Source organism: Pteropus vampyrus, unplaced genomic scaffold (genome assembly GCF_000151845.1).
Source record: "Pteropus vampyrus isolate Shadow unplaced genomic scaffold, Pvam_2.0 Scaffold217, whole genome shotgun sequence".
Taxonomy (NCBI): Eukaryota; Metazoa; Chordata; class Mammalia; order Chiroptera; family Pteropodidae; genus Pteropus; species Pteropus vampyrus.
The window spans coordinates 3,386,010-3,407,780 of record NW_011888998.1 but is presented as its reverse complement, the minus strand read 5'-3'; the positions used below and the strand labels follow the sequence as shown (position 1 = coordinate 3,407,780).

The following is a 21,771-nucleotide window of genomic DNA, read 5'->3' as shown; positions in this document are numbered from 1 at the left end:
CCAATTTCCTCCAGACCCCTGCGGCAGGGCCAGACACAAGTACCTGGGAAGCTGGATATTGGAGGTGGAGAAGGAGGCAGGCGAGGTCCCTGGGAATGCACTAAAGCTGGAGAGGGCCCTCAGAACCTCGAGTCCAGGATCCAATGTGGAAGGGAGGGATCCTGATTTCAGGAGAATGGAGGGTGGGGATGGATGAACTTACCAGCCTGTCTGTGTCTGACCTTCACATCTGTTCATGGGTAGATGGATGGACAGAAGGATAGACTTATGTGGGTTGGATGGGAAGGTGGAAGCAGATAGAGACACCAGGTGGATAGGTAAATGGACCTACAGACAGGTAGTGCACTCAGGGCTGCTACTAATTCATAAAGCATCTTTGTGCAAATTCTGAAAAAGCACCCTTTTCCTCCAGACTGATGCCCCCCCACAAACCAGGGGAGCAACCACAGTGTGGGCTGGAATTTAGTCCCCATTCACCTCTTCAGCCAGCCTCCCTGTGTATGGCACACCTGTCTCACTGAACACAGTAGCCCCAGCTGACCCAGAGGAGAGAAAGCTGGATGGAAGTGGGCAGAGATGAGGAAGGTGCCCTCCCAGCTTCACCCCCACCACTGTGACAGGCTCAGCAGAGGAAAAAAAAGGCTTTGGGGCAGATCAGCAGGGTGTGAATGACCTTGTCTACTGGACAGGGAAACAGGAAGTAGGGAGCTGCCAGAGCAGTGGCCCTGGGAAAGGACAGCCCTTTTCTGACAGTGGAGTGAGATTTCATAAGTACCTCTGCAAATGTTGGAGGGAAGAGAGATTCTGAGGAGGAGGAGGGCCTGGGTGAGATAGAAAGAGTGAGTTCAATAGACCTGGAACACTGGGGCCTTGGGAAAGCAGAATTAGTCTTGGGGTCATTCAGATCGTTCATTCAGTGCACTGAACCAGGCACATGAGGGGTGGACAATCAGAGGCCCATTTCCTATCTTAGAATACAGTGCACATGGGAGAAACACAGAACTAGGTAATTGTTTCAAATTGAAAACCTGGGCAGTCTCTCCCAATAGAGGTGGGAAGTTTTGGTGATCAGAAAGCTAAGGATTTAGCAAGGCACAGAGAATGAGCTAAACTAGCAGCTCTAACACTTGAGTTTGCATCAAGAATCACCTGGAGGGCTTGTGGAAACACAGACTGCTAGCCTCACTCCCAGAGCTTCTGAATAAATAGGTCTAGGGTGGAGACCAAACATTTGAATTTCTATTAAGTTCCCAGGTAATGCTGACTATGCTGGAATGGGCACCACAGTTTGAGAACCATTGCTCTAAACAAAGATTTAGAGGTCTTATCAGGAGGTGAGGCATACAGCTGTGGAGAAGCTGAGGATCCTAGGGGTGGAGACTGAAATATAAAGGGTGGAGTCTAGTGTGTAGAGAAAAGGTACCCTGAAACCCAGGCTGATGAGTTTAATTCTGGGCCCAGGGACTCACCCATCAGTGAACACAGGGCAATGACAACTAGAGATGGTGTTTGGGGAAGATAAGTAGGCAAGAGAGATAGGAGGCAGTAAAGAGGCCTTGAGGGGATTCCTGTGGAGGTGGTGGGGAGCTGGGGCAGGAAGTAGCAACTGGGGTTAAGGGGGACTTCCTTATAGGTTCTTACTCTCACAGTAGCATCTATGCCACAAACATTTTCGCCACAAACTAATTGGCTATAAGGCAATTTAGCCATAAAAAGGGGCATAATTAAAGACTTTAGTGTGAAATACAAAGTATTTGAATATATTTTAAAAGTGTGTAGATTCATGGCAATACTGCACAAATACCTGATTTTATTTTATGGTTGTACCTAAGCATTTGTCTTAATTCTATAGGAAATGTGGGTTCAATTCTGTGACCTCAGAGAGGACCCTAGGCCTCTCTCCTCCCAATATGGTGTGTTTTAAAATAAGAAACCAACTCTTGGGGCAAATCATCATCATATGGAAAAATGCTAACTATTTTAAGACTACCACCACCACATCTCCTTATCACTATAGGCCATTACGAGAACTAGCTAAGATTTATATATAATGTAAAAATGGGAGTAACTGCAGGAACTTCGTCAGTAGAGAAATGAAACCACACACACACACACACACACACACACACACACACACACACACACATGCACACGTCAACCAGTTATTTTATCTCTGTCACAGTAAAATTGCCTTGCAGCCAGTTAGTTATGTGATGAAGATGTTTGGGGTGAAAAAGCTTGCGGCCAAGATGCTATAGTGAACATACTGGATGCTCCCTTATAGAACTTTGGAGGCAGGATTAAATGTAGCAGAGAATGTGAGAGAGAAGCGAGGTTCCAACATCTGGCTGTGTCTGTGGCCTGCGGTCTACTCGGCCAGAACAGGAGCCCCTGCACACGCTATTCCCATCCTACATCCACCCCCTTCCTGGTGTCATCCCAGTCACGAGGGGCAGCCCCCCAGGATGGTGAGGCGGGAACAATGGCAAGTTGAGAAGGGGCAGAAGTCGAGGGGATGTGAGGCTGGCCTCCTGGGAGAGGAGTGTGTGCCCAGGCAGGCACACCCTCCAACACTGGCTACACTCCACTCCTGTCCTTTAACAGAAGTCTGAGCACCTTGGGGGAAACGACCCCAGTCTGCTCTATTCCAGGCTGAGAAGCTGAGGTCCTGTGGGACCTGTGCCTCCTAGAAGCAGGAATGGAGGTCCCAGAGGGAGCTCATGCTACGTTGGGTCCACTTAGACAAGGAGTCTTTCTTTGCCTCAGGTCACAGTGTCACCTGGGTCACCATAAAAGATGAGGTTCCAGAACCCTGGCATCACCTGTTCCCCCCATGAACAAATGTTAGGATGCAGGATGGGGAGTAATTTTGGTTTAAATCGGTAAAAAAGCTGGAATATAGGCAGGAGGGATTGCGCTGTCTGTATCCACACCCACACCCACACAGTAGTAATTGCAATTGAACAGGCAGAGAAACTGAGGCTGGATGGAAGTCACTGAGACCCCACCATATCTTTAGTCAGGGCCTCACTGGGTATAGTGCAAGGAGTCAGGAGATGTGGGCTCTAGTCCTGACACACTGTCACTAATTAGCTCTGTGACTCTGGTAAGTCACATCACTTCTCTGGGCCTCAGGTTCCCCATCTGTAAAAATAAGTTAGCAAACAAATAATGCTTATTAAATGTTTAAATAAGTGAATTAAAAGAGGTAAACTGGGTGCCTCTTAAGGTGCAGTGCAATAAGAACTCTAACATCAGAGAATCCTTAGGCAGAGGGGTGAGGCAAGGCCTGGGGGGCACATGCAGGCTGTAGGGGTAGGTATATGCAGGGGCCCTGGACACAAAGGCCTCCCCTGACTACTGTCATTCCTGCCACCCAGGCAGTTGTGTTCTGGGCCTTCTATTCTGCTGCTGTCAGGCAGAATGAAGATCTAGAGGAAAAGGGCTGAGGCCCCAGGGCCAGTGGGAGGAGTCAGGTCCAAGACCAGCTAGACCAGCAGAATGAGAGCGCAGAGTGATGCAGGGAACTCAGAAAAGGCACTGGCCCCTGCAAGCCCATGCCCTGCAACCTGGGAGTAGCTGGGAGAGGGGACCGCCCTTTCTGTGCTCCCCTCCCTGAGTAGGATTCCCAACAGGAACTGGCTTGGCACTGACAGCTTAGGCAGCAGATGGGACCCAGGTGTCCCTTCCTGGGGTGGGTGGCACGGCCCACAGAGGCCAGATGGTGTTTGTGGTGAAAACAGAGACCTGGGTCATCCAAAATAGGTTGTCAACCCCCAACAACCTCCCTGCCACACCCTTAGCCTCTTATAGCTTCATCACAGGGAAGACACAGCCAGCCTGGATTTTATAAAACAAATTTATTCACATTTTAGAAAAACTAATTCTAAGACAGGGCTGGGTATGAGATCAACAGAAGGCCAGAGGGAGGAACTGGAAAGGAAGGAGTGGGGAATGGAGGCCATGCCCTCTACTCTGGGTGGGGGTAGGTCAAATAAATTAAAAGAACGTTGGACAGAGGGAGAAGGTATCCAGGCAACCAGAGGTGGGCTTGGTGCTGGGCTGGAAGACAGTCAACACCTGCGAGAACTGGAGAGAGCATGTGGTGTGGAGTGGGCTAAGGAGAGTCCTGAGTGGGGCTCCCTCCTGGCCCTTAGTCCTGCCCCCCACAGAACTGTGAACTGGCTCCTCCTCCAGGTGGGGCTGGGGAGCAAGCAGCTCATCTCAGTGCTTGGGAAGGCAACGCTAGGGGTTCTTTTTCCTCACCTGGTGGGGAAGGAATCACCGTTTTCGGAGCCTCTTCATGAAGCAGCAGGTGATGGTGCCAAGGACGGTGGCACCAGTGACTAGGGCAACTCCTGCACCAACCAGCAGGGGCACAAACAGGGTGTCCAGGGCTAGGTGAGAGAGGATGGCTATGTTCAGCCTTGGGTGCCGCTACCGTCCACCCACTGTCCCACTGGAGTCCTAGCACCTTCTCTATCAAGTTGTCTGCACCCACCTCCTCCCCATTCACAGAGAGCCATCTCTGGCCTGCTCCCTTCCCTCTGCACACATGCTAACCTCTACCACCAAGAAGCCTGTGGCAGATGGGCACAGGGGGGCAGAAAGCTGGATTTTCAGAACGCTTCATGTGAGGTGATGTAGAGAGAAAGAGGGGACAGTAACAGGAGGATCAGATGGTAAAGGAAGAACGAGCGAGGGGCTGGAGGAAGGCAGTGAGTAAGGAGGGGAAGGCAGGGGTCACTCACCATGTGTGTAGGGGTAGACTGTTACAGGCCCCGAGCGGGCACTGCCCGCCTGGTACCAGCTGTAGTCGGCATGCTGCACCCAGGCACTGGGGGCACAGTGGTACACGCCTTCGTCCTTGGGCCCCAAGTCGTGTAGTCTCAGCCGATGGCTTCGGGGCCCCACCAGCTCCACACTGACAGGGTTTCCTCCAGGCCGGACCCCCAGCTCTGCCACACCATCCTGGCCCACGCCACCCACTAGCTGGGCAGAGGCTGAGCTCAGCTCGCCATCCTCAGGTCGCTCCACCCACCAGGTGGCGGCCAGCCGCAGGCCTGGGGGTCCACCCCGCACAGAGATGTTGCAGAGCAGGGAGGCAGTCTCCCCACGGTACACTGTGCCTCCTGCCAGCCACGCCACAGCCTCCAGTACCACACCTGTACAAAAAAGGCCATGGGGTCAGAGGGTGAAGGGTCAGAGGAAATGGGGTCAGGACCACTGTCCAAGTAACACCCCAGGAAACTCAAGGTATGCCCACAATCTTAAAAGAAGAGGAGTATGAGACTGAGGCATAGAGGCAGCTGATGGAAAAGGAGAGAGGAATAGTAGGAAAAGAGTTCTACAAGCCCAACCAGCCCCTCTCACCTTCCTCCCGCACATGCACGGGGAGGGGCCGGGATCGGGCACTGGCTGCTTCACGAAGCCGGGCCCCAGACCCTCGGACATAGGCCTTGGCAAGGCAGCGGTAGGTGCCCGCATCACTAGGTCGGGCAGCCTCTAGCCGCAGCCTGTAGGTTCTGGATGCCACCTTCTCCATGGCAATGTGCCGGCCTTCATAGCCAGGTCCCAGGCTGCCCACACCCTCTGTGTCCAACTGGGCTACCAGGCGGCCAGGCCCAGGTGCCCCTGCAGGTGCCATCTCCCAGCCTACGGAGTATGCAGCGTGACGGCCTGGTGGGGGCAATGCCCCTGACACATTGCATAGCAGTTCCAAGGGCTCCCCTGGGCCAATCCGACGTTCGCCAGGCCCCACTGCCACTGCCAGCTGGCTGGCTGAAACATAGAAAGAGGAAGGGATGTCAGAAGCAAGAGGGGGCACAAAACACTTGACTCCCCAACTGTAGTTCCCTTGAAAGCAGCAACCTCGAGGCCATTCATCTGACCCTCCCAGGTATGAGCATATCTCCAACACCCAGGGGCCTGACTCACCCCTCAACCATAGGCCACCTATCTCCACGCCCAACGCTGAGCAGAGAAAACCCATGATGGGTACAGAGGGAAGTGATGCTAACAAGACTGCTCACTCTAGGGAAGGTGGGCTCCCTGCTCAGGCAATGACCACCTACTGCCAGTGCCCACTGAGATACCATGGCTCCCAGCTCCCACACTCACACAGCGTCTGCACATCCACATGGGCCAGGACAGCCCTCTTCTCAGCGATCTGGGCCCAGCTGCCATCAGGATCCTGAATCCACTCGGTGGCAGTGCAGTGGTAGGTGCCAGCATCCTCTGCCTGGGCACCCGCCACCACCATGCGGTACCGCTCAGCCCCCTCCTTGCCCAGTCGCAGCTCCCCAGCAGCTAGCCGCTCAGCATAAGGAGCACCAGCCTCCACAGCCAGGTCCGGCCGGAGTCCCACAATTTCCTGCAGAGTTGCTCGCCCCACCGGCACCTCAGGCACAGCACGTCCAAAGGACACCGCCAGGTGTGTGTGCTTCTGCGTGCTCGACCGTGCCAGGCAACCCAGTGCCAGCTCCTGCCCCTCATGCACCATCAGGCGAGGGGGCGAAGTTGGGGCCTGGCGGCCTCGGGGTCCTGGGGAGACAGCGGACACCTGCAGCACATCTGGAAGAACTGGAGAGAATAGCTGGACTGAAGGAAGGCTGAGAGCTGGCAGCCCTCCTTACTGTTTCCTACATATGACCTATTTCCCTACAGAGACTGTGAGCTTCTGGAGGGCAAAGATTTCATGATGTGTTATTTCTGCTGTAACCCAATGGTGCCAAGCACAGTGCTGGGTACACAAGAGGCACTTAATAAATACTTGTCAAATTTCAGAGAACCAGCACATCGCCTACTCACCCTTATGTTTGGGACTGACCCCTGTTTGAAATACTCCGAAAAGTGGTTCTGTCTTCTTTCTTAGAAGACAAAGAAACTTAAGAGAGCAAAAATGTCACATGGTTTCACTCCTCCTACCCAATCTCTGCTTTCTTCCCTCCCCCCCTAGATTTAGATCCTGGAATCTCTAGGAATGGAGTTGAGTCACCCTATCATGGAATGGAGAGGGGACCAGACAGCCTAAGGACACTTTCCCTCTACCGAGAGGTAGCTTGATGGAATAAGAAGAGCAGTAGACTAGAATGGGTTAAAGTCCCAGAACCGCCACTAACTTGTTGGGTGACTTTATGCAAGTCTCTTAACCTCTTTGGGCCTCAGGCTCCTCAGCAGCAAAACCTGAGGGAGAGGTTAGATAGGTCCCTCCTGGCCCTGACTTTCTGCCCTTTCTGGGGGAGTGGCCCTGCCCCTTCCTATGGCACAGTACCTCTCAGTTCCACCTTGCCACTGTAGCTGCCCAGGTAGCGATCATCAGTGGAGGGTGTGTAGCACTCATAAACACCGGCATCCTGGGCCTGCAGGCGGGCGATCTTGAGCACCACGGCATCACCCTGCAGACGCTGCACCTGCACTTCACCGGCTGCAACACGGGGCCCAAAGACAGCGTAGGAGAACCGGGTATCTCTGGTACTGACAATGCCCAGTGCAGCCTCTGGGGCCTCGGGCCTATACAGGAACCACTCAAAGTCCTGCCGGGCAGGGCCCTCGTAGCCAGTAACATTGCAGGAGATGGAGACGGCTGTGCCAACCACGCGGTACAGTGGCCCCTCAGGGACCAGCACCTCTCGGGCACAGCACCCAACTCCTGTAGGGAAGGAAAAGAAAAGTTAGAAATGCCTGGGTCCCCATTGTATTCCCCCGCTACCAGCACCATTTTTAACCCCTGCCCCTGAGAGGAAAAGAAACGTGGAGAAAGTTGGTACGCAGCTTGGGCTGTGTTCTGAGAACAGGGAAAGGATGCTGGAAGGTAAAACACCTAGGTCTCGAGGAGCTGCTATAGAGCCAGGTTTGCCTCAGAACCCAGAAATATCCATTTCTGGCACGCGAGAAGCAGAAAGAACGTCTGCTTCCTGTTCTAACCATTTCCTGATTCCAGCTGTATCTTGATTGCTTCCCCTCAGCCCCCACTCATGTCTGTGGTTCTCACTCTGGCCTGGTCAGTGCAGCCTTCTAGCTAAGGATTCTGAGACTACATGTTCCCCCTTTCATTTGAGAGAGGCTGGCAAAATCTTGCTCAGAAGGGGTTGTTGGCTCAGCCGTGTCACCTGGGCCAGGGAACTCCAGACAATGGAGCCAGTGGCCCGAGCAGGACAGGGCACAGACCCAGTCATTTCTCGCCACACATTGCCCTCCCCCCTCCAGCTGTGCAATGAGCTCACTGCTTCTCCTACCCTACAGAGCTTCAGAGGCAGCTGAGGCTTATGAGGCAGGAACCGGCCTCTGCCCCAGCCTCTGGAGGCAGAAAATCCCCCATCCCATGCCTGCCAATAATTCCATGCTGGCCCAGCTGATGCACAAAGCACCCGCCCCCAACTCTCTAACAAAAGCCTTCATTTGCATATGGTGTGCATCATTTACATATGGCTCCCTTTCTCTAGCTGCTCCTCCCCAAGTTTCTCTCCTCAGGCCAAAACTCTCTTCTTTACCCTACCTCCATTCCCAGGTCCTATCCAGCCCCAGAAGATACTCCAGTGGCTTGGAGGGCTCAGCTTCTCACTTTCCAACCTAGCCCCACTACATGAGATCACAGAATAGAATGTAAGGAGGGCTAGGGCAGACCTCCACCTCCATTTTACAGATGAAAAATAGTAAGGCAAGAGAAGTATACTGTCTTGGCCAAGATCCTACTGTCCTTGGATGGCTTCCAGAAGTCCCTGCAGAGGAACAAAGCTGGAGAGGAAGATGGGGAACTCCAAGGTGAGTGAGGCCTGAGGGGATGACCTCACTAAAAAAAATGTCACTCCCAGGGGCATCCCCATGGCCTGTCCACAGGGGCTAGAGGAAAACACCAAGTCCAGAGTTAAACTCTGCCCTCTGGCTCCACCAGAAGGGCTTCTTTTGAAATCTTCTACTGAGACAGGCCCTTTACTGTGGCTGAGTTTCGGGAAGAACTTGTGATAGCTTGGTTAGAGCGCAGGCTGGTTAGAGTCAGCCCCACTTCTGTCCCCAGCAATATGGCCTGGACCCATCCCTTCCTCTCCCAGGCCTCAGTTTCCACACTGAGAGTGAGTGAGTGTGACTCCGGAGAGCCCTGCCCAAAGGCACTTCACAATCAGGGTGCTGGCAAAAAAGGCAGGGCTGACACCTTCCCCCAGCCTCCATCACCCCTGGCCTCCAGGCAGACTCTGCTCAGAAGGGCCCCCTCCCACCTTCCTGGATCCACAACTGCTGATGCTTGGAGATCCCATGGGAAAGTCACCGCCACCACCTTAGGAAACCAGCTGCCAGGCAGTTCTCTCCCTAGCCAGGTCCCCTCCTTTGTGTTAGCAGAGAGGGAAGGGAGAACAAACAGACTTTCTTTGCAGTCAGACAGATCATCTGGGTTCAAATCCTAGACCCAATACTCAGGAGATGTGTTCTCTGGGCAAGTTACTCCATTTTCCTCATTTTCAAAATGAAATGTAAGTACCCACAGATCTCAGCAGGCTCTTCCATCTCTGTGCATCTCACTTACCCTCCTCCCCTGGGCTCATCTCTGCTCCACACTGCCCACTGGGAAAAACAATCCAAGTGCTAGGTAACCAGGCCCTCTGACATCCTCCTGCCTCCCACTCAGGGCCCTAAGGAGGATTCATTCTAGTCCTACAGGGCCCAGAGACCTATGCAGCAGGCAAACTGGTTGGTGCCACTGTGGGGCAGTTCTAGAAAAGGCAGCTGGGGCTACCTACTGTCAGCCTGCTCCGAGACTATGGCAGCTCCAAATCCTGGTGGCCAGGCTACCACCACCCTCACTCTCACTCCCCACACTGTGCTCTTACTTCAAGGGTTTCAGTCTCCTGAACATCTGTACAGGCAGTCTCACTGTCTTGATGCCATTACTCCGTCCCAGACCGTCTCCCACAGGGAGCCCTCCAATTCATACCCAAAGCAATCGCACAGTCACTGCCCTCATGCATCCCTGCAGCAGTGGCCCAGAACACCCACCAAGGCAGAGACAGGGTGCTTAGAGATCCCAGTATCAATCTCCATGGAGCCTTGTTTCTCCCAAGGCAAGGAAGCTGAGACTAAGGAGAACTAAGACTAAGTGACAACTGGTGGGAGGCTATAGAGCCAAGTGCCATCTGGGAGAAGGAAAGTGGGGCAAATAGGGACCCAACCCAGGTCAGAGATGGGGCTGAGAGAGGGAACTGGGCCCAAACCCAGAGGATGAAATGTATGTGTGTGTGGGGGGGGGGGCAATTAGGGGAGACCTACTTCAAAGATCCTAGGCAGAATCAGCCCCTGGGCCTCCAGCCAATTCGGGGCAATTATGAAGTCTGGCAGGCACTGCCCACGCAGGGCGGGCACCTCAGGCTGGGTCTGAAGCTGAGTGTGAAGCAGAGAGGCGTCAAACCATTTGGGCACAGTGACCCCAGGATCCGAGTGTGCTGGCAGAGACATAGTGCCTGGCCTTCGGGAGCCTGGTGGTCCCTAGGGTTGGCACCTCGGTGGGTCCTCACTGTGCCCAAGGCTGGGGCCTAGAGCTGGGGTGCCTATATCCACCCAGACTAGAATGGCGGTCTGGAAGTGCCCCTGAGGACGCGGGGCGGGAGTGTGGGTTGGGCGCTGCGAAGGGCTCTGAGGATAGAGGAGGGCCAGGCTGGGCGCCAGGTAGCAGGCACCTGCCGGGCGGGGCTGGGGGTTAAGGCAGGGGCCAGACTTACCCAACATTAGCAGCAGCAGCAGCGCAGGCAGCGGCGGCGTGGGACCGAGGGAGCCCATCCTACGAGGCCGGCGCTTGGAAGGCTCCAGGGGGCTGCGCGGGCTCTGGACGGCCAGGGATTCGGGGGGCGCATGCCCAGGTGGGGGAGCAAAGCAGAGCCGCAAAGCGTGGGTTCTCGGAGCGAAGCTGAGCCGAGTGGGAGCTCCCAAGTCCCCTCCCTCCTCCTCCCTCTTCCTCCCACCGCTTTTCCTCCCTTCTCAACCACTCAGTCCCGCCCCGCCCCGCCCGGGCTCCGCCCCCGCCCCGGTCACCGGTTACCAGCCCCTCCCCGGTCCCGTCTCGGTTCCCAACCCCTCCTCGACCCCTCCTGACCCCTTCTCAGCCCTGTTCTTGGGTCCTGGGCCTCGGCGCATCCCCGGTTCCCGGCTCCGCGCCGACTTCGGCCCTAGCCCCGACCCCACCCCTGTTCCCGGCTCCTCCCAGACCGGGGTCGCGGACCCGGGACCCTGTCACTGCCCCGCCCACCTCAGTCCTGGCCCCGCCCTTCTGGTCCCGCCCCTATTCCTGGCTCTGCTGGGAACCCGGCCCTGGACCTGGGCTCCGGCTCTGCCCCGACTCCAACCCCTGCACGCTGGCAGCGCCTGGGCTCAGCCAAATCCCATCCGCCACGTAACAGGGTGCACCCCCACTCTCACCTGCTGGCCTTTCCATGAGAGTTGGGTGCAGGGGCTCTGAGGTCGGTAAGGTGACTGGCCACGCACTTAGAATTTAGTTATTTGCTCTGGGCCGCTAGGCCTCGTTGCAAACTCCGCTAAAGTGGGCATGGGCGGGACCCAGGAGTTCCAGACACAGAGGATCTGGGCAGAAGGGCGAGTCAGGGCCCAGAAGGTCACTGGAGACCTGTTTGCCACTCCCTCAGGGCAGAACCAGAGGAAGCGGGTTAGGAGGGTGGGCTGGCTGGGTGCCTTCACTTCCTGGTTGGTGATCCTGGTCTATTTGCTTAACCTCCTTCTACCCTAGTTTTCTTGTTGGCAAATTGAGGTGGGATGGCATCCACCTCTAAGAGTTTTTGTGAGAGTTAATTGAGATAATATACATAAAGTGCTTGGCAAAATAAGAGATAAGGTGTTTTTGTTTTTAAATAAAATAGGAGATAAGGTGTTTTTGTTTTTAAATTATTTAAACTGCTTGCTAAGAGGTTTTGTTTAGACTTCAGAGGGTGAACTTGTGGTTCCAGTGAAGGAGCCTCTATTTCCAGTGAAGAAAAATGGTCTTCCCCTTGCACTGGGAAGGGGGGGCCTGCCCTGGAGGTGGGAGAATGGAAGAGGCCTCTTTCCTAGGGGCTTTGTCTCTTCTTCACTAAGTAGAAGGCAGGGAGTGGGGAGAGGCAGGAAGGTTGTGGCCAGAATGCGAAGAAGGGAAGCCAGGTCCAGAAAGCTAAGGCTATTATAGTGACCTTCTGTGGGAGATTACCCCAGAGCTCATCCAGCATTTTCACCCTCTAACCCCCTACCTATACCCACTCCCACAATACCCTTCTACTCACTCCCCACCCCCTTAGCAGAGGAGGAAACAGACCCTGAGAGGGGACGTAGCTCGAGCCAGACCAGACTTTCCCAGACTTCCTATTCCCAGAGCCTGGTACAGTTCCTGGCTCAGAGGAGGTGTTCAACTGAAGCCACATTCAGAGACTGACCAGAGAAGCTCAGAGGCAGAATGCTGGGGACCACCAAGGGAAATCAGAAGTCCAGGAGCAGGACAGTGGATGCCCCTTTCCTCCCACTCTGACATAGGCACAGCCTGATTTCCCCAGATTCATTTCACCTAAATCCATGCACAGGCCAGGTTGAGCTGTATGAAAACTGAAAGGCACAGGGAAGTTCTTGGAGGAAAACCAGTCCCTTTATTTGGAAGTAGAGTGGCTTTAATGCCTTGCTGATGTTTGAGAGATGTTGCCAGAACTCTTCCTTATCATCCTAGATGCCATTTATGGGAGGCCTACAGGATAAGGCCCTTTTGGATATGTTGACATCAGAAATGTCCAAACCTGTAGAGAATTTTTACGAGTTTATTTGAGCCAAACATGACAATTACTGGAAGCAAATCTCAATGGATTGAGAAAATGACAGTTTTGCAGCTCATTTTATACATTAGAATCAAAGAAGGAGACAAAAGGAGGGTTACATAAAATCCATTGGTGGTAGATTAAGGGAACAGGAGAAAGCAAAATGGGGAAATCTCTGAGATTGGATAAAAAGGCAAAATAGAGAAATGCATACTTCTCTTACATTGGTGGGTAGAAGATAGTTAATAATTAACATTTACAGCACATAGAGGTGGTATTCAAGGAACAAGATAACAATGAGGATTCTGTGGTCTCGTGCTCTTTTGCTGGTGGTTGTACCTTGAGAGGCCTGGAAAAAATTACTCTGACCTTTCAAAGGTATGTTATCTTAGATGCAAAAAGACAAGAGACAGGCTCACTTAAGGTAAAGATAGACCTTTGTCAAGGAAGCTAGCTACAGGCCTAGGATGGGACTACCTGCCATGACTTTATTTTAGTTAGGAATTTTTGTGTTTAAATCATCCTGTGTGGTTACTTTCAGTCTTCAGGTTTGTAGGGCCTGCCACAAGGCCTCCACTGAGGTTGTCAGATTTCGCATGTAGCCCCTTTTTCATCCACAGATATTATTTCTAATCTTCATAGCGTATTTTGTCAGGTGGTATCATTTAACAGCAGAGAAGACTGAGGTTCAGCAGGGTTAAGCATTTTGCCCAAGGCCACATAGCTTTTAAGTGGCCAAGATATGAGGAGTTCATACCTTGTACCCAAAGCCCCAAATCTGCCAACACCCCATTGTCTCTCTTCCCAAGCCTCTCCACCCTATAAATTCATTTATTCAACAAATACTGACCAGGCCAGACCTCAATATGTGGGAAACAAGTCCAGCATGGTCCCCTGCCTTCAGGGAACATGCTGGGGTACCAGGGAGATGTATCATAAGTAAGTAATAACGTACCCCCAGTATGAGTGTTATGAGAGGTTCACTCAGGAATTTGGGGGTAGGTTTGTATTGTGTCTTCAGCTGTGATGAAGCTGAGGAAACTGCAGCTTCTTCCGTTGCTCCTCCCCAGACTGTGAGTTCCAGAGGCTGCCAGCAGGGGGAGCCCATAACCCAGGCCTGAGTCACCCTTAGACGCTTATGTAACTTGGAAAACTGGGGGAAGGAGAGCAAACCCCAGGCATGAGGCTTGTCACACATACAGACAGACGCATGTACCTGAGATAACACAGAGAAATTCATGCAGAAAGACATTACACGCACATCCCCACAGAGCGATGCACAGACACACACAACACATGGACATGCTGTCAATGAGGGATATGTGGCATAGACATGAAAGCACTCCTGTATCCTCCCCATCTGGCCCATGAGAAAAAACTGCACAGGCTTACCCAGCACCTTGGCTGATGCCTGTGGTGGGATGAGCAGAGAAAGGAAGAAGGCAGCCTTCCCATAAGCCTCAGGCCAGCCTGAGACAAGAGGGAGGAAGGAAGCCTGGTATTGCAGAGTCATGGGTGAGGGATGCATAGAGACCACAGGGCCTGTAGTCAGTGCCATCACCTGCTTTTCGCTCGCCCTCCACGTACAACCAGTTATGAGCATACATCAGACACCAGGCCTGTGTTTCACATGCTTATTTAATTATCCCTCAAGATGACATATGTACAAGGCACCAAGGTGGCACTGAGATGTCCTGAGTATCATTAAAGATAATTAAGACTGATGCTGTCCTAAAACAGTCTATCATCTGGCTGAGATGTCACAACCATGACACATAGTTCTCAGAGAGGCACATTCAAAGACAGGCCCATCAACGTATTCTGACCTGTGCCAGGTCCATAACATGATCTCATTTAATCCTCACCAGAACCTTGTAAGGTCAGTGCTACTATTATCTGTGGGAGGAAACTGAGGTGTACAGAAGCTTAGGATTGTGTGCAAGATTAATGGATTAGTTACTGACCAAACTCAGATTCGAACCTGGGATTATCTGAGTGTGGAGGAGTCTGTGCTTCTAACCAATGTTACATGGCTTCTTAAAAGCTGACATGGACCCAACAGACACAAATACACACCCAGCTATTGACACAGACAGCACCTTAAAGAGAGTGACAAACATCAAAGAAACAAGCACACATACCCACCAGACATTAGACATATAGAAATGCTACAAACACTCACATAGTACTTAACTCTCTCTCTCTTTTAAATGCATATAAATCCTAGCTTGGTGGATGCTAAAAATCACACACAAGAATGTTTATAAAGCCTTGACCCATACTGCCATAATGAGCCATGTTTTCCACCCACCCCAAAGAGAACATTCTCTCTGTCTACTTGTTGAGAGGCAGAAGCAAAAAGACAAGACAGAGACAGAGCAAAAACCTGCCTTCACTCTGACAACCAACTCACATAGTGATACACTGAAGCAGCTTCACACTCGAAAACCCCGGCACACACCACGATAAAAACACAGACATCATGCGCTCCCAAACACGCTCGCAGAATAATGGAGCCTTCTCCCACACACACATATGCACGCTGGACCCTCTCTCTCCTTCCTCCCTAGCCAGGCACCCACATTATTATGGTGTCGTGTGTGTGTGTGTGTGTGTGTGTGTGTGTGTGTGTGTGTCTACTCCCTGAGCCTTCCTCTTGCTCCAGCTGAGCCCACACTCTTTTCCAAGTTCTCAAACTCTATGACCAGGGTGTGGAACCGCTGTTAAGGAATAGAAGACCTACAATACCGTTGCTGGCCTTGGCACAATCTAGCCCTGACTCCTGAAAAGGCCCTGCCATTTCTATGCCCAGGGTTAGTGCCAACTGCCACCCACTCCAGAAGGCCATGGATGGATTCCTCTGAGCTGGAATCCCCTCCACTGACAAGTCTCTTGCTCTCCAGTTCATAGGCTGGGCATCTGGGCTCCACCCCAGATGCACACCCCATCCCTCTCCTCTATTTCCAGTCAGTTAAGAGGGAGCCAATGGCACAGACATATGTCTGGAGGGTGGCATGGGCTAAGGCAACTCCCACTATGTGATATCATGTCTTCTCCAATCAGGCAGCAGGGATGGGGAAGGGGTATCCATCAAGGACAGAAGATGGCAGAGGTTTGGCTAGACAGAGGTTTTTGGGCTAGGTGTTGTAGATGAGCCTCAGGGGACGGAAGGGGGTTAGCTCAGGTAACTGCCTCTGAGTCACTGAGGTCGAGCAAGAGATAGATTTGGAGAACAGATCATTTACAAGTTTGTCCATACCCAGCTCTGAGTGAAGTGAGGAGGGGGCACCAATACTCACTAATATTTACTGAACACCTGCTCTGTACTAGGCTGTGCTCTGAGCACTGCACGTATCTGCACACAGTCCTCACAACAACCCACAGGGGAGCATGATTGTTACCTGTTTTGCAGACTGGAAAAGGAGGCCCAGAGAGATGATCTCACTTACCCAAGGTCACCTGGCTAGCAGATGGTAGCTCCAAGATTCCAATGCAAGATGTTTGACTCCTGAACTTAAGCTCCTAACATTCTTCTTCCTTGTGCTTCCCCAACCTGCACACACCTAATCATATACACACGCGTGTGAGCACACACATATACACACGTACCTGGTGCCTATGCAACCTTTCGAAATAACTTTTTCCACAAGTGTATCTTCAGCTTCTAGCACATAATAGGAGTTCAATAAATATTTGTTGGATGAATGAATGCAGTGCTGGAGGCCCTTGTGGCAATACAAGGGCAGAAAGGGACATGGGGGGATTTCACACACATGCTCACCTAACTCTGAGGTCCCAGCCCATCAGAGTATCCTAGGTGGGGAAACAGAAGTGTGGTTAACTGGGATCCCTGAGATGGAGGGAACCTTAACTCTCCCCACTGATGAGAAGACAAGGAACTTGAGGAGAAATCTGAGGAAAGAGTACGGGAGCACACAGCCATCTCAGCCAACTCGGGTCCTGCTTGTCACCATTCCCTGGCACAATGTCACAAGCTCTTCCCAGGCCTCTCTCTGGACAGCCACTGCCTCCTCCGCAGTCCACACCTGGACTCTCCAGGGCCCTGGCATGCCCTGGCTGAAGGGAGAACAATTCGACTTCTCCCTAGTCCAACTGAAACAAGATGGAATTTTCCCAAAGGCTCTCTGTTGGAAAGTGAAGGGAAAACAAAGCCAGAAATAAAGGCTACAAAAAACAAACAGACAGAAGGGTAAGGATGAAGGAGCTCACCACGGGAGAGAGTGGGCCCAGAGTCCTGACACTGCTGTGACCCCTGATCCCACAGCACCCTGTCCTCAACCCTTTAATGGCACTTCCCGCTCTACATTGTCCAGGGCTTGTTTATATCTGCATCTCCATTTGGCTGTGAGCATCTCAAGGTCACTGTTGGCTCTTTTTGGCTCCGCTCCCATGCCTAGCACAGTGCCTGGCAAGGAGTAGAAGCTCCACAGAAATTTGCCAAGTAATTGAGCAAGACAGTGGGCAAGTGCTTGAGTGAAAGAGAGGGAAGCTGGGTCTTTTGTCTCTGGTAACCAGATCACTTCCATGGTGGGCACTGTTGCTCCTTCTGGAGTTTGTCTCATACTGGTAACTTCCACTCACAGCCGACACAAAGCTTGACCTGTGTCAGCCTAAACCTTCCATCTCTCAGGAAACAATCTAGGCTATGCTCTGGAAAGGGAAGGGTGCTAGAAATCTGATTCATCTAAAAGAGGAACGTTTTAGTCCCAAGGCCAGGACATTGAAAAGCAAGGGCAGAAAATAATGGAGCATTCGAGTTCTCAAAACAACCCTATTTGTTAGAGCTGTTAAAAAAAATCCAAAGCTCAGAGAAACTAAATTTTGTCCAGTGAGCGGTAGACTAGAATTTCTTATCTAGGCTTTCTGACCCCTCAGCAATCTAGATCACATTGCCATGTTGCCTCCGTATAAGACAAATCGTCATCCCAAGAATGAGCTGGGGCCTGGGGGAATGACAAGGGTACAGGTCCGGCCAGCTGGCAGGACAGAGTGGCGGGGAATCCAGGCCAGCAATACTGCCTGCTCCAGGTGGGCACTGAAGCATCAAGCATTGGCACTGAGGATGGCACTCCTGAACTAGATGTCCCTGGGGATAGGGGTCTGGATAGAACAAACCTAAAAATTAGAAGATGATGCAGGTTACCAATCAGGAGTTGAGACACGTGAAATAAAGCTTCTGTGTTCCCAACTAAGTCAAAACCTTTGGGCCTAGGATTCCAGAACAAGACAGCACAGCCTTGAATGGACCTGGATTTACCAGCTGTGTAGCCTGCATCCCCTACTTGAGGAAGCTTCTCAGCATCTTTGTATCTCTATTCCCCCATCTACAAAATAGAGCTGTTGTGAGGACTAAACTGGATAAAACATGGAAAGTGCCAAAGTGCTCAGCATAGTGTATCATTGACTGTTAGCACCGAGGAGTTAGAGATCTTAAGAGCAGTCTAGCTCAGTGGTTTTCAACCCTGCCTGAACGTTGAATCATCTGAGGAGCTTTTAAAAGATACAGATGCCTGGGCCCCACCTCAGACCAATTCCTCTTTTAGATGAATCAGATTTCCTGGGGGTGAGGCCCGAGCATGGGACATTAATATACAGCTGGGGGCAAGAACCCCTACCCAGTCCAATGCCCTCACTTTATTGATGAGAGGTAAAGGACTTATTCAAGTTCACACAGCTAGTTAATGGTAGAGCAAGTTCTATATGGCAAGCTCTGCCCTTGCTCCAGTCCAGCCCAGGGTGATTTCTAGTACTACATGGCCCAGCCTCTACTCCCACATCTTTGGGATGTATCAGATAATCACCCTGGTGGGAGACGAGTCCAAGCCCACCCAGTGTGACTCAGCAGAAATGGAGGTAAAGAAGTAAGGGGAGCTTGAAGAAATGAGGAACAGTCCTTGAGGGCTAGGAGCTGGCCCTGGGGAGACCAGGTCAAAGGATGGGGACTAAATGGCATGAGATTCTGACAAAAAGAACATGACACGGGAACCTTGCTTGCCTTGATTGTAATAGTCTCTCCAGTACCTTGCACTGGCACACAGTAAGTGCTCTACAAATCCTGGGATAAAGTCTGAATAATGCAATGTCATGAAAATGAGTATGTACTATTGACTGAGTCTGCCAGGGGGCACTCACATTCCCAATGGGTAGTGCTGAGAACATCCAGACAGAAGCTCAAGAGTGAAAGGATCTTGAACTTGCAGAGAAACTGAGGCACAGAGGAGGCCCAGCTCCCTGAAGCCCCAGGGAGAGCTGGTTATATAAGAGTAACACTGCAGCCCTGTGTGCCAGATATTTGCAGGGCATCCTGTCCTAGCCCGGTGTCTGGAACACCAAAGAGGACAGACAGACAAACAGAGCTATATCCTGGGTCAAGTGGAGGGGTTCTGGTAAGGAAAGAAGGAGGTAGGAAGGAGGAGGCGGAAGGCAGAGCCATGCTGCCTCTTGATAGGGGGAATGGGGAGGCGGGGTGCCTTGGGCCAGTGGCTGGATCAGATCTCTGGCCAAAGCAAACCTGCCTCAGGAGGCTGGGGGGCTGTTCCCTCCCAACCCAGATGGAATCAAAGACAAACAGGAACCCTAGAGGGCCCAGCTGTGACCCTTGCCCCCACACTCAGCAAGGCCCATTAACCCCAGCCTCCCCATCACCCCTGACATACTTTTCCCAGCCCAAAGATTCTGTGGAAATAGATTCATCTGGTATTTGCTGATTAAAAGCCAGCCAAGAAATGTTAGGTTCCTCCAGCCTCATCCCCAACCTGGCATTCTCCCCCAAAGGTATTCAGACCCTGTTCTCTCTCACAGGAACTCTCCGTAAGAAACCAGGGTAGTCTCTGCCCAAACCCAGAGCCCTTCCTTGCTGCTATGCTAAGAGTTAAAAGAATTAAACTTAATTCTGTGGGTCATACTAATAAACAAAATAGCAGTATCTGTCACTTGGATCTCCTGAACCCAGGTCTCCAATAGTTGGTTGTCGCACAGATAAAACCTTTGGAAACTTTTGTTCACCTGAGCCGAGCTATGAGCTAAGGAGAAAGAATTTGGGGATCATCAGAGATGCAAAGTGACCTCAGAGATTTTCTAACTCTGCTCCTCGTTATTCAGATGAAGACAGCAAGGCCAGAGTGGGAGTAGCCCTTGTCCAAAGTCACACAGCTGGCTAGTGGCCCCACCAGGACCAACCTCAGCTGGCCTGATTTACAGGCATGAACCCTTCTCACCAGGGCGTGGTAGAGAAGGTGGGATGGGAAGATGTGCCTGGAACAACACTGGGCCACCATGCTCAGGGAGGAGGGTTGACACAGGCCCTGGGCCACACTGCTGATCCTTTCCTTATTCTCCTTAGACTACCACCTAGATGTCTAAGGAGCACACGAACATGGAGCTATCCAACCCAGAGAGCAGCAAAAGTACAACAGAGGTGGAATCGGAGCAGAGGCAGAGAAGCTGAGGGAAATTCTTCTGAGTGCTCTTTTCTCCATTTTCTGAATTCTTTCTAAAAGTGGTTTTAACAATAAGAAATGATAAGAATAATCTGGGGAAAAGATGAAAGATGACAAAAGTAAGGAGAGACAGAGAAAGAAGTTTTTATAATCCATTTGGAGTAGATTGAAAAGAAAGACCAGAAAAAAAGCAGAGGAGCAGATATCAAGAGAGATAGAGAGAAAACCCAGCACCGTCCCTGTGGCCCAGTGGGGAAACTGAGGAAGCAGCAAGACTTGGACAGCCACTCTGTGGCTCTGTGCCCAAACTTCCTACCACAAGGTTACTACGATCTTCGGGAAGTGGGAGGAGAGAGGTCTGGAGAAGAAGGAGGAGTAAAAGGCACCTTTGTTGGACACTTGTTATGTCCACTCCAGGCCTTCCCAGACTCCCTATCTATCCTATAACCCCAAGACAGCCTCTCCTTGAAAAAATAAATTTTCACCCACACCCCCAGAAGGCCCTGGAAGCCCGACAGTGGTGGCAAGACCACAGGCCCTGAGGAAGAAGAGAAAGGAGAATTGGAGAGAATGAAAGAGGAGGAAAAGGAGAGACTGCTCAGAGAGGGCTGGCCGCAGGGAGGAGGAAGAGAGCAAGCAGCGCTGGTGAGCTTGGCCCAAATCAGGACTGGGGCAGAGAAGTGGGGTGAGGGGGTGGGAGGAAGGACAGTGGGGGTGATAGAGGCTCCCAGTGCTCCTTCCCTCCCACTCTCCCTCCCTCCGTCTCTTTCATGATCTTGAAACAACCTTCAAGTCTGGGCTGAAGGCCCCAGGAGGCCAGTCACTTTGGAAACAAAACTGTTTCTCGGAGACCTTGAAAACCCACATGCAGCTGAGCTGCATCCCCACCCCTTCCTCATGCACATGAGCATTCTCCCACGAACTCTCACGTACACCCACACTGGCCACACACACTTGCACACACCAGTACACAAATAACATTTTTAACAGGTTGACCACACATTCCAATGAGTGTTGCCTTCTCCTGTCTGAAGGAGCTTCTGCTCTGGAATTACCGTTCGGTAGCTTCGCCCAGTCTCTTCCCCACACACGGAACCTCACACCATTGTCCCCTTCAGCCGCTAACACACACAGTATGCACATAAATGTGTGTAAGTGTACATTCCTCTGTCTCTTTTTGACCCTCTCCAGGTCTTGGCCTCTCTCTCTCTCTCTCTTACACACACACACACACACACACACACACACACACACACACACACACACACCTCTTCCCAGAGCTCCCTATGCCAACCATGCAGTTGACTCAGGACCCTCAATCCTGCCTTTTGTCAAACCCCTCTCTGCCCTATGACTTTCTCTCAAACCCACTCCCCAAATGAGTCACCCTGATTCTCCCACCTCCTGCTTTCAAGTCTTTCTTACTCTCTGCTTTGTTCCTCTCATTCCAAGGGCACCACTGATTATGTTCGAAAGAAGCAGCAGCCCAATCCAGGCACCCCAGATCAAAGGACCAGGTATCTATACCCATGTCCTGG

General features: G+C 51.9%; 1 protein-coding gene across 2 annotated transcripts; it reads right to left on the bottom strand.

Moving 5' to 3' along the window:
- Positions 1 to 3,841: 3,841 nt before the first annotated feature.
- IGSF8 (immunoglobulin superfamily member 8) lies at positions 3,842 to 11,608 on the bottom strand. 2 transcript variants are annotated; one of them, XM_011373082.2, is made up of 8 exons: positions 11,404 to 11,608; positions 10,710 to 10,812; positions 7,274 to 7,651; positions 6,121 to 6,582; positions 5,374 to 5,781; positions 4,752 to 5,165; positions 4,267 to 4,397; positions 3,842 to 4,089 (listed from the first exon to the last, which is right to left on the bottom strand). In XM_011373082.2, the coding sequence occupies exons 2-7, from the start codon at positions 10,765 to 10,767 to the stop codon at positions 4,282 to 4,284; spliced, it is 1,836 nt and encodes a 611-aa protein (XP_011371384.1). In that variant the 5' UTR covers positions 10,768 to 10,812; positions 11,404 to 11,608; the 3' UTR covers positions 3,842 to 4,089; positions 4,267 to 4,281. The 2 variants fall into 2 exon arrangements, with proteins under 2 accessions (XP_011371384.1, XP_011371385.1); XM_011373083.2 differs by lacking the exon at positions 11,404 to 11,608 and adding an exon at positions 11,081 to 11,141.
- Positions 11,609 to 21,771: the final 10,163 nt, after the last annotated feature.